The sequence below is a fragment of the Arachis ipaensis genome, chromosome B03 (assembly GCF_000816755.2).
Source record: "Arachis ipaensis cultivar K30076 chromosome B03, Araip1.1, whole genome shotgun sequence".
Classification (NCBI taxonomy): Eukaryota; Viridiplantae; Streptophyta; class Magnoliopsida; order Fabales; family Fabaceae; genus Arachis; species Arachis ipaensis.
This window is the reverse complement of record NC_029787.2, coordinates 6,555,101-6,567,858: the sequence shown is the minus strand read 5'-3', so window position 1 is coordinate 6,567,858 and position 12,758 is coordinate 6,555,101. Positions and strand designations below refer to the sequence as shown.

Here is a 12,758-nt window from a genome sequence, read left to right as displayed (position 1 = left end):
AATCAGTCATAGCAGCTACATCCTTGGACAACACTGATTCAAGTGGAAGAAGTGTGGCATTTGCCTAACAAAAACATCAAACATCAAAATACAATTTTGACTTTTGGGAAGTTTAATGCCAGAAAACACAGATTGAAAAGTCACAGGCCAAATATCCACAAAAAAAGAAAGAAAGAAAGAAAAAAAAACCTTTGACAGATCTTCCATTAGAGAAAGATGTATAGCAGCAGCCTCTTTCCCCAGATTGAAGACATCATGTATATCTTCAGTTATTGCTAGAACCTACAAAAATAAAAGCAACGATAGCTTCTAAAGAATTCAAAAAACACAGGATCTAATGGTAATGGAGGTAACCACAAATGCTGTACATAGATTCTAAATCAATAAAAACATCAATTTCTACAAATTATCTGAAAAAATCAGCTCAGAAACTATACTGCCTGGTCATTTATAACTACGTCAAATACTCAAAAGACCATACCTCCTCAAGCATAGAACCACATTCAGAAGTCAAAGCAGTATGGATCCTTGAAACCCGAGCAAAAGCAGACAGTGCAACACTAGCCTCATATGCACAATCCCTCATTGAAAGAACAGTGCTTTGTAAATCACCTGCAAAAAGATAAAAAAACATTGAATCATCACATGAGCCACGACACTGAAAGAAAACATCCATACATGAACTGCAATGTATATGTGAAAAGTAATGAAAAAGTGATAACTACCCGAAGCTGACTTTGCTTTCAGAGAGGCAACACAGAGTTCATTAGTTGCAGTGTATAATCCCTTAGAAGCAGCTTCCATAGTGCCTTGTGCAAGCTTCCACTCTTGTTCAGAACCTATAACAGTAACAGGAGGGCATATGTTCACCTTTATGCAGAAGTATGAGTTCAAGACTTCAAGCGTTCAACTAACATAAAGAGACTTCAACTACTGAAAAATATAGTAAACTCACGTGTATAAGAATGGAAAGTAACATCCAATCTTGTAAGAGAATTCAAGTACACCTGCTGCCATGTTTTTCCATCAACACCACTCCTGAAAGGGTATGGCTGGCCAGGTATAAGCAAATACCCATCTCTTGATGCTTCAAACTCTAATACAGACATACATAACTTTACAATGTTAGATGCCTTTTCTTTAAATTCCCATAAGATCTGCCTCCGGGCCGTAATATGTTCATGAAACTCAGGAGGAATTCCTGAATTTTTAGTAGATGTGTTTCCAGAAGTACTAGAATTTGGACCACCACAAGCCCAACTCATTGCTCTTTCAAGCTGTCCTTCAGCTACAAGGGAAGCCCGTTCACTGGTCTGAAGGCAATCAACTGACCTCATGATTTTCGAAACAGAAGACTGTATATTTTCCAATAATTTAGATCTGCTGAGGTTTAAAATGATTGCATACAAGCTGTCATCGGTATCTAGATATTTCTCAAATCTGATTCTTCTGCTATAAGATGGGTTCAAATTAACATCATGCATCCATTCCATCTGAACTACCTCAAGGGCGGTCTTCCTAAGAGCTTCTTTCAAGTCATTCACTTGTCTTTTCATGAGAGATGCAGCTGATTTTGCTGCTCTAGCAGTTTCATGTGCATTACAGTATTCTTCAAGCATAACCAAAACCTTTTTCACAGGTGCACCTTTTTTCATTGGATCTAAAGCAAGTTCCTTTGATGACTCTGTTAATTGCTTCAAGTGCTCGTCTTCTTTGTCCAAACAAGCCAGGAAACTAGGAGCAACCCTTTCTATCAAATAGTGACCAATGTGTTTCTGTAGTTGGATTTCAAGTTTCTTCTTCATGAAGTTTAGTGACTGGTCAAAGCCAAGATTTTGCTCAACTGAGGAAGCTACATCATGTATGCATGTGTCAAGAAAAGAATCCATAACACCTATTTTCCAAATAAAGAAGGAATGGTCATCCAATAAGCCTCCAACCTTCCAGACATACTCTGATATAGAATTTCCAGAATTTATCAAATCTGCCAGAGTATGAAATTTACTTGAGGTCATTGTAACAGAAACATCAACCAGAGACAGCATCTTATCACTGGATTCCAATTCCATGAAGGGCCTAACAAGTGCAGCCAATAGTGCTTTGCTTCTCAAAATATGTAGTTCCCTTTCTTCTCCCATACCAACAAGAGACTGAAATTGACGATTCACGGAATCTAAGGCATTTTTTATATCAGCTTCTCTCTTCATAAGAGAAGAAGTCCTTACATCCCTCTGATTCCAAGTTTGATGAAGTTGATCCAGTTGTGCTCTACAAGCTTCCTCTTGCGATGCAAGTTCCTCTGCCTCTTCCCAAGAAAGATGATCTCTTCCCTTAACCGCAGCTTCTTCAAGAGCCAGTTGCTGTTCAGTAATAAGACCGACCTTAACAAAATAGTTCTGCTCAAGCTCAACCAGTGATGCTCTCTCCATTTCGACCTCCACAAGCTGCTCCACTGCAGTTTCTATAGACCCTCGAACTTGTGAGATTAACCCAAATGCATCCATAACTTCCGAGTTTATTGAGACAGCAGATCGTATTACCTCTGGCAGAACAACTTCAGTCATTTGACTAATCAATTCCTTACAGGAAATCAAAATGGCTTTGAAAATTGAGACCCAATTACTGTCAGAAGAAAATTTCAAATGAAATTTGTTGGCATCAGCAGAAGGGATCTCCTTTCCAATAAATTGCCACAAATCTTTGAAAAATTCTGTCAGAAGATTACATTTTTCAACTTGTTCTTCAAACTCGGCAAAAGTAGTTCCATTGTCAGTCTGCAACATGTTGTGTTGATTTCGTCCCCCGGATAAGTCACCATATATATTGAGTATTCTATGCTTAACCTGAGCATAAAGTGAACTTGTAGCAATATTCAGAATTGATAGTGCATTCTCCTTCTCCTCTCCTAGTTCACCTAAAAGTCTAGTATTGTTTGCCCCATCTTGTCTTGATTGAGCAGTTGGTAATCCGCCTTCCTTTCGTAAAATACCAGCGGAGTGCATAAGTTTCATAAAAGCTGACAACAGGTGATCCTTAGTTTTCAATTCTGACTCCAAGCCAATAGAACTCTCTACCTCAGCACACTCTTTTTCCAATTTTTCTATTTCTACAGCATACTTCTCCACCCTGAAACAAAGTTCATCATGATTGCTTTTGACGGAATCCGTGCTATCTCCATGGAATTTTGCCAAAAGTTCAGAAGCCTGCCTTCTGGCAAGGGAGAGAATCTCAGATGACAGGGTATTGATAGATAGTTGCAGAACTTGTGCCCAGCTATGGACTGCGCTTGTTGAAAGATAATTTAATGGTAGAATTCTTTGCAGAGCCAAGGAATATGCTTGCAGAGAAGTTACAGCAGAAGTAAGTCCATCATCCAACTCAGCTATGAATTGAGATACTTCCCTGTCTATATCATAGCATTGTACTTGAGTGGGCTCAGGAACAACAGTTAGAGGAACGCCTGCTACAGTTACTGCAGATGTAAGAGATAAGCCTACTTCCATGTTACTCAGCTTAAAGCGAGTACTTATTTCTGGCAATAAATCACATCGTAAAGCATCAAGAACTCTTCCATGCTGCTCAGCCCAAGTCATTGCCTCCTGAGCTTTCTCTACAACCATTGCCTTTGCTTGAGCAAATTCCCGTGCCTGAATTTCAAACGAAGCTCGAATTTTCTCTAAACTGCAGGTTGCTTCAGCAACAATTGACTTAGCTGAAGTCTCATGCAGTATAAGGCTAGATCTCTCCTGATCAGCTCGACAGTATAGAGTAGAGGTAAGCTCGTAGTGATTTAGAACATCAGCAAACCTCTGGTAAAAAATTACTCCAAGTCAATTCAATGAAAGCAATATCTGATTCAGAATAATCCCAACATAGCCAACAAAAGTACATGGCATTTCATCATACCTCGAGTGCAGATTCAACAGCTGGCAGATTGGTCAACAACTGATCATGGTGCTCCTACTCACATTTGGGTTAAAGAAATCAGCAATGTATCATAGATTAGATTAGATAGATCTCAAGAAAGCATGACAGAATATATAAACTGGAAAATTTTATTGGGCCAACTTCCACAGAAGGCATCTACTACTTGAAGGAATAAATCAAGGATGTGAAATAAAAATTAAATAAGAACGTGTAAATTTATTCTAAACATATTAAGCAAATTCTGGGTATCTCATGTAAGATGGATAACCTGCTCAAATTCTTGAAACATATATACATGCACATGCACAAATATTAAGGTGGGCACACCCTTAAATAGAAGGCATTTTTGGGTTAGTTCAATATATGTACCTGTAAGGGAACTCGAATTTCCTGCACTCGAGATGCAAATAGACTCAAGCTGACAGCCAACTCCATGCCTTTTCTTTCTTCACCGCCAATAGCAGCTTCGTCATGAAAATCACCCCTTGTCCACTCCACAAGTGGGTCCCAAACAAACACTTCTAATAACATCAGAAGTATGTCTTTGTTCTTCCTTAAAGTTCCCACAACTCTCTCACAGTTTGCTCTGAAGCTACCTTCTATTCCAGTCATCCCTAAAGCTGCTTCGATCATTTGGGTAAGGCGGAATGGAACAATCTCTGGAACTTTCAATCTCTGTCCCTTATCAAAACACACATTGTAATCAATATGTACAACATCCCCGCTACAAAAATCTATCAGAATGTTGTCTAAATGTCTGTCGCCAAGTCCCAAAACATGACCAACCATACTCATTGCAGCAACACTACAAGAATACCTGCAGACAATGACAGTGACGATGATAAGAATAATAATGCTAATAACTGTACAACATCTTATCTGTAAGACATAAATTTTCACCTCTAAGCAATGCACATAATATCCCATGCAAAAGTTTGTAAGCACTTTAACATAGAATAGTCAACAAACAGAACTTAGTACTTGATAAACCTAATGATAATCAGAGGATCATGCTAACAAATTGGTTACCTCCACTAGAAAATAATGGAACAACATCTAGGATATGTTAGTATACAATAAAAGAATCATCAAAGTTCAAACGGCAAAATCATCATTTCTAAGAGCACTTCCAAGCCCAAGAATGAGGCAGTAAAGGCAAGCCAAAAGAACATATGAATCCAAACAATCTAGATGCATTTATTGTGGGAATTTAACAATTTAATTTAATGATATATTATATAACTTCAAAATGCACCAGTAACAGATTCAACCTAATGTACCTCTTCATCTTGGAGCTGAACGCTTTATATCCTTCGCTAGAACACCATAGCTCTTGGTAAAGAAGATGTCTTGGCACCTCCTTCATGAGATCAAGAAGAACTTTACATTTTACTTCATGAGGCCAATCCCTTCTAGAAATCACTCTCTTAATACCTTTCTCTTTAAGTGCTGGTATGATCTTCCCATAAAACATATCACTGGGACGGGGAACAGGTGGAGGAGCTGAGGATTTTGTATTTGCTGTGCCTACTGCTGAAAACTGTGCTAGCTGGACACGAGTTTGCCAAGATTTAAATACGCTGTATATACTTATTACATTATCCACCCACTGGATCAAGCCAGCCCGCCCACTGATTGGAGTTACAGAATAATAGCGAATACCGAGAGAGTTACTATATGTAGAAGAAGAAGAATGTAGAAAACCATTTATAGCCTGCAGTAGTTGCATAATTCTAGCATCAAGGCGTAAATCTTCTCGTCCTTTAAGAAGATATGTATACTTCTGACCATCTGAACCAAGTATACCAAGTTTCTTAGGCTTGGTCTTTGTTGATAAGATGGTGACTTGTTCATGGAAAGAAGCAATTGTAACAGCACCTTGGAGATCAGTTGCTTTGTTAGACTCTGGAATTTTCATTTGTTTTTCAAGACCTGGCATTGGAACGTCGGAAGATGATAACATCGCCAAGTGAGGTGCAACTTCCTGTAAGGAAACTGAAGACTTCCTCTGGTATGAAGCCAAGGATGCGGCAATACTATCAAAAGGTCGCCATACATCTCCTAAAGCCGCAGAAGAAGCTGGAGGTGTCTTAAAGGATACAATAGCTGATTTTAATTGATCTGTATACTCTTCCTGGAACCATGCTTCATGAGGAGTCCCGGGTTTTCGGGAAGTTGAAGCTAAACGGCGTTCCAGTGCGACAACTATTGGAGCCATCATTGCAGAATAACGTGCAGAATTTATCTTGTTTTTCTCATTCTGACTAAGCGTGACATTTTCTGCAATTCTTGCAGCCTCCTCTTTCAGCACATTTATTCGCCTCATCACATCTGCAACAAATAATAGTCAACCTAATAACTTCACGAATAGCAAATACTAGTTCCAGAGTATCAAAGGAACACTGAAATGAATCCCTCGAAAATTTAAAAAGTCATTCATTCTTCCACATAAGAAAGGGGAGCCTTTGAACAACGGTTAAGTTGTCTTCGTGTGACCTCAAGGTCACGGGTTCAAGCCATGGAATCAGCCACTAATACAATTATCAGGTTAGCCTAGCTACATTATATCCTTTGGATGCAGCCCTTCCCCTGACCCTGCGTTAAAGCGGGATGCTTGTGCACCGGACTGCCCTTTTTTTTAATTCTTACTCATAAGACAACAGAGAGGGATCTCATGATCAATTATAAAGTGTTGGAAAAAAGAAAATCGACCTGTGTGAAGATCCTGAAGAGTGCTGAGCCATAATTCCTCCCAGAGAACAGTAACATTTCCAAGTTCATTTATCATCAGCTGAACATCCTGAACCAACCTAGGGTAAAGTTCCCTCTGCATTAAAGAAAGGCTCATGATTGGTTCTATATCTCATAAACCAAACGAATGCTCATCCAAAAACGGCTAAAATACACAACAGACATCAGAACTACCAACACATTCTCCTCAATGGAAAAGAGAAAATTTATCTTCCCAAGACTGTTAATAGGGAGTAAGATTTTTCTTGCCTTGATCTAAACTCAGAAGGCATTTTGAACAGAATATTCATGTTTTGCTTTGTAAAAATAAAGTAAAATATATAAACTATACAGTGAACATAGAATTCTTTTATATTACCAGACAACCCAGCACATGATGAAGCTCTTCTGAAGGTTTTCCGTCGTAAGCATTAACATCAACTAGTGTTGGATACACTATGGAACAAGGTGATTGCTTGGCCAACATCATCAGTAAACCTTCCAGCTGCTTCCGTACAACTTGTTCATGATGAGAGCTTATCCTTGCAAATAGTTGAGGGGTAACTTCCTACGTAAAACAATTACTTCAAAATATAAACAAAATATCCTCTGCTTTAAAATGAAAGAAGCAAAATTGAAACCCCAAGATCTCGCATGCAAACCTGCCATGGCAACAAAGGAACAATTGAAAGAGCAGACTCTAAAGTATCTTTCAATTCCACTCCATAATTAAGAAGTATATGCAATATATAGAGTGTAGCCCTCAGGGTGTAGCTGCCAACTTTATCCTTCACAGGTTCATAATCAGAACCACGCATCCGACAATGGGAAATTTGCGAAGATGAAAATGAAAGATACTGCATGTAACCATGAGCTGCGTGTCCAAACAGGGATACTCTTCTCCTCCTCAAAGACCACCAAATGTCAATTATGTCTTCCAATACAGATATTATGTCAGATTCTTCCAGTCCAAGATTTGCATGCAGCAAACAGATCCTCAATTGAGAAGATAACACAGCAGAAAGACGTTCACCACCAGAGTTTTCTGCACCTGGTGCTCCTGCAGCAGTTTCAATAATATTCACCATGTTCCAAACCAGTGTCAACAGAGGATTGCCATTACTTCTGCGCTCTGCTGAATCAAGCAAAAGACTTCCCTCTTCCAATTGATCTATGAGACCTTTCATGTCACCATTTCCCTGAAAAAGACTCACAACCAACGATTTAACTCTTTGCACCTCATCTCCAGTCAACTTGAATCTCTCTGGTGAGATTTCAGGAGCAAGTATGGGAGAAAACAAGCATGCATGGAGAGTAGTTTCGCTTTGACCAAGGAGTGACTCTTTGGCTTGGTTAAAGCACCAAGAAGCATAGGAAATCCATGACTTGCCCATGGTGGGGCAAATACGAGTAGAAAATTTTGTTGCTGTACCAATAATTTCCTCGGTAACGAGACCCAGATATTGTTGACGATTGGTATGTTCTTCACTACTGCCTTTGGTTGGTGAAACTGATTCAGCATTATAAAAATCTGCTGGCACCTTAAGAACGATACTCTCTGGACTCCAATCTGAATAATCCCGTCTTAACCAATCTGAGAGTTTCAAGCATGCTTTGGCCTTCAGAATTCTCTCATCAGCTTCAGATATTCTAGATGCCGAAGAAACCATGCAAGGAAGCAATAATGACCAAAGGTTTGTTATGGCTTCTTCAAATTTGTTTTCAGCATGCAAAAGTAAAATGCTCTCATACTGCAAATTTAAGACAAGAAGATCACGTTGCCTCTCCTCAGAGCAAACAGCTACATGATCTTTGAGATAGCAATTCAGACGATTTGCCAACAAGAGGTTTCTCTGTTTACGAGCTAAATTTAGCAAATTCATGCAGAATTTTAGAGTAACTGGAGAAGTCGGGGAAATGTTTTGATAAACACGTAGAACTTTCAGCCATGGATTACAATCTTGACGGATATTACTAATAGATGACACCGGCTGAAGAGAATTTAATACTGATTGAAGTTGTTTTCCCTTCTCAGGGGTTGATTTAAGCTTGCAATCCTCTTCTAATAGGAAAATGCAATGCAGCTGAATGGCAAGAGGGGTCGCTTCAACTAACCCATCAAATGGCAGAACAGAAAGTGATTCCTCCAACATTGACCTTGCCTTTTGCAAATCATNAAAGCAGTGATTGTAAAAGCATTTGTTCACTCCGCTGCAAGGCTATTTTTGGGTCAAGGGTCAGCTCACTGTTACTTTTAGGCGTCAAATCAAGGCATGACCAAGCACCCTGATAATCACCCTCGTCAAAACGTGCTAATGCATGGATTGCATTAACTTCATTGCCTGCCATTGTCAGAGCACCAGAATAACCTTTACCAGCATGCTTAGCACGAAGCATTTGCAGCTCTAGTAGCCAGGTCTCAAGAGATTTCCAGTCACATACAGCTACATAACTCTCAATCACACGTGAAATAACAAACTGTATACCATCCGAACCAAGGGTACTGAGTGACTCTTCAGTTTGTAGCATGTGAGTGAAGTGAGCAGCAGCATTTTCATACTCTCCTCTTGCCTGATATACAAGCCCACTTATCCATGAGAGGGGTCCAACAGTTCCATACTCGTTGAAGGATTGATTTTCCTCACCAAGTATGGAGGAGAAAGTAATTGACACCCATTTTCGTAAGCCGGTCAAAGAATCTGGTTCAGAATTCTTGCAAAGGGCAAATGAAAGATGTCTTAAAACTTTTAAGATATCTGCTCTGTACCTGCCTCTAATATTGTGGGTATCAGTCACTGAAGGCCTCGATTTTTCCTTCACATATGACATGGTGAGATTCTTGAACTCCTGCAAGCGATGCGTGCAGTATTGAATAACAGCATCATTGCAATGCAAAGCCAATCCAGCATTCATCATTGGTTCACATATACGAGAAAACCAATCCTCACATACTTTTTTGTTTGCTCGAAAGAATAAAGAACTCTGACGAGTTGCAGGTGGTAAAATGACAGAACCCTCATATGCATTGTATACATATTTCTTTAGAGCCTCAACAAAATCCAACAGCAGTCTCATTGGTAACAAATGAGCACCAGAAGACCCGATCATACTTAAGTTCCCATCATTTTGTTCATTGTCGAGCTGTAAAAGGTGTGCAATGTCCAAGAGCATGCGTTCAAGAGCAGCAAATGTTTGGGTAGGCCCACCAAGATTAGTCCGAAGCCGTGTTGCAATACAGTACCGAGCTGCTTCTTGAACAGCCCACCAGGCACCAGCTAAATTATTGACAGCACAGATTCTTTCAAGTATGTCTTCATCCACTTGTATATCCAACCATGGAGAATTTGAACCAACATTTCCTGTTTCTTCAGGCTGACTGGAAATAGCATCCTTAGAACTCCGGCAACTATGAATTAGCCGCTGAATCCAAGAAGACAGAGGGGACTTCCATCTTTGTGAAATGTAACTTAAGATTGTCACAAGCTGTTGTGAGTGTAAATGCAGCGGCAGCTGCTTAAGTGCAAATAATTGTTTCCAGTGCATCTTAGAACTGTTTCCTAACACAAGGTCAACAGGCTTAAATCTCCCAAAATCATAGAGACCACATGAATAAACAGTTGTAGGCAAAATACATGCAAGCAGCCTCACATATGCTTCCCGTATATCTATATCTGGATCACCAAGTTTCTCCAATATTGCTTCAGCTAAGGGATATGAACATACAGGGTTTAAAAGCTTTGCTTGCATTAACATCTCCAAAGTTACAGCAACATGTGATCTTACTTCTGGTTCCCTCTCAATCGTAGTAACTAAAAGTGAGAAAACTACATTCATAATTACACCGGTATGTCCACATATTCCATAGGAGAGTACTTTTGAGCTTGAGATCTTGTTTACAGCGATAACATTCTCACAGAACCTTTGTACCCAATCAAGAGCCACTAATTTTACTGCTAGAGGAGTTGAAACATGAAGAGCTTTTATAAGAAGTATGCTGTACTTTCCTAAATGCTCGGAAGTCACAGCCGAAAGCCCATCACAAGCTTTATCGTCACCCTTCTCGATTGCAACTTTGTCATAATTATGTTCTCTTATGGAGCAATTAATTATGAACTCAACTGATGTTAGCCTCTCCAATGTTCTGAAAACAGCCAATTGCAACTCCATGAATACCTGAATAGGTGATTCAAAAGGATTCATCTTTTTCATAATAAAGGACACCAACTTTTCTAACCTCCTAATATACAACGTAGTGGTTTCTGTTTGGCCAACCAAACTGTTATCCCCACCTAAAGACACACATGCTAACAGAACTTTCAAATCAAACTTGATTATTGCAAATAGTTCAACTTTTGATAGTGTTTTAGACGATATAACATAATTGAATTGATCAGAATAATCAGTGTTTTCCTCTATCACACCCTTTAACAGTTCCAGCTCATTGATCAACGAGGTGACTGCTTCATCAACAACTTCTTTATTCCCATGTTGAAGCAAGAAAATATAAGTAGCAGCAGCACTTCCAGTTACCAAATGATTTGGATGCAACCTCACATGAGAAATTGGTGCATCAAACTGCAATAACTTCCGCACAGATGATGAGAGGAGGCCAAGCTTCTGCAGTGATAGCAACTGAAGATTTGTTTTCAAAACCCCATGAACCTGAAAAGAGGTAATATTCCTAAACCCTTCCCGTTGTGCAGCTGCCCCAAATTTCAAGCTTTGAAACAATATATCAACAGCAAGAGGATAAAAACTCGAATACCGTTCCCGCAATATTTCCGCCAAAAGTGTCAAACACTTCCAAGAATCTTCAATCCATTCTGCCCATCCAAACTTCTGCCCAATTAGAGACAAGCATCTCAACAGGCGCGGCAGCATCCCTACAAGAGGCTCACTAATCTGTTCAAGAAGATTCATTTCCAGTAACCCGGAAGCCGTAGCCTGCAGGATCGTCGAGAAGCAAGACAGCAAGGCCAGCAGCCTCCTAAACTGCGGCGGGGTTCCAGGACTGGAGTCCTGGAGCAACGCCTCCATGTCCCCCAAGAACTTCGTCAACAACCTCAATGACATCGCCAAACTACCCACCCAATGTTTCTGAAACTGCAAGAAGCTATCCATAATAACCTTCCTATCCGAATCAGCGAGGTCCGGCACCAACGCCCAACCGAGAAGCAAATCAACAATGTCAGGGAAATGAGGCTGAAAGCACCTCAAGAACTTTAATGATATCAAAGTGATAACCCCAACAAGCCTATGCAACAAGCTCAATGAAGTTCTCTCATCCTCAAGCAGCACCTGACAAGCTTTGAGAATTGGCAAAGCATATCTCTCAGCTCCACCAATATCCCCAACATTAAGAAACTCACGCAAACCTTCCAATGCCAATTCCTTCGTCCCATCAACGGCGTTGACATTGCTCAACAAGGGCAACGCCCAACCTATGAAACGGTCAACCAAACCACCAAGTATAACATGATTCTGTCTCCCGTTTGATGTCACGGGAACCGAACAGATCACTGCACATAGTGCACCGTACGCTACAACAGCCGCTTGCCGAACCTCATACAACCTAAAGCAAAGAACGACAAAAGATGAAATTTTTATCGGAAAATTGGGGAAATTTTTGAAAACTGAAAATTGGAGAGTGGGGATTAGGGTTTAACTTACTTGTCGGAGAGAAGTTGGGAGAGACCTTGGGAGAGGAAGTGAGCGGAGTGAGTAACGAGGAGAGAGTTGTGAGGGTAGAGGATGGCGCGGTGGAGGGAAGCGATGGCGGCGAGGCGAGGGGAAGGGTCTGGGAGCGCGACCGATGAGACGGAGGTGGTGGCGGAGGAGGGAGTGGGAGTGTTGTCGTCGGAGGGGAGGGCGGCGGAGAGAAGGGCGGCGAGCTGGTTGTGGTGGTGGTGGTGAGGGTGAAGTGGTTGCTGCTGTTGCATCATCATTGTGGTTTAGCAGCATCTCTTGATGAGTGAAGTCAGCACTGAGAAGCAATGGAGTCTAAAGAGTTTCTCTTCTTCTCCGTCATGCTGTTTATTGCAGTGGTTTCTGCTTACTGCTCAACCTCAACGAATTCACATCATTCGCGCAAAAGCTGAATA

General features: G+C 40.5%; 1 protein-coding gene across 1 annotated transcript in view; it reads right to left on the bottom strand.

The window, feature by feature from the left end:
- Positions 1-12,602, bottom strand: part of LOC107628950 (serine/threonine-protein kinase SMG1-like) — a gene marked incomplete in the record, with an annotated part of 15,194 nt that extends 2,592 nt beyond the window's left edge. Inside the window, 13 exon segments of the mRNA XM_021117127.1 lie at positions 1-64; positions 190-282; positions 482-612; positions 726-839; positions 956-3,809; positions 3,907-3,960; positions 4,297-4,744; positions 5,208-6,258; positions 6,640-6,754; positions 7,037-7,225; positions 7,320-8,835; positions 8,837-12,229; positions 12,328-12,602. Of these exon segments, the coding sequence (XP_020972786.1) occupies positions 1-64; positions 190-282; positions 482-612; positions 726-839; positions 956-3,809; positions 3,907-3,960; positions 4,297-4,744; positions 5,208-6,258; positions 6,640-6,754; positions 7,037-7,225; positions 7,320-8,835; positions 8,837-12,229; positions 12,328-12,602 (10,297 nt within the window).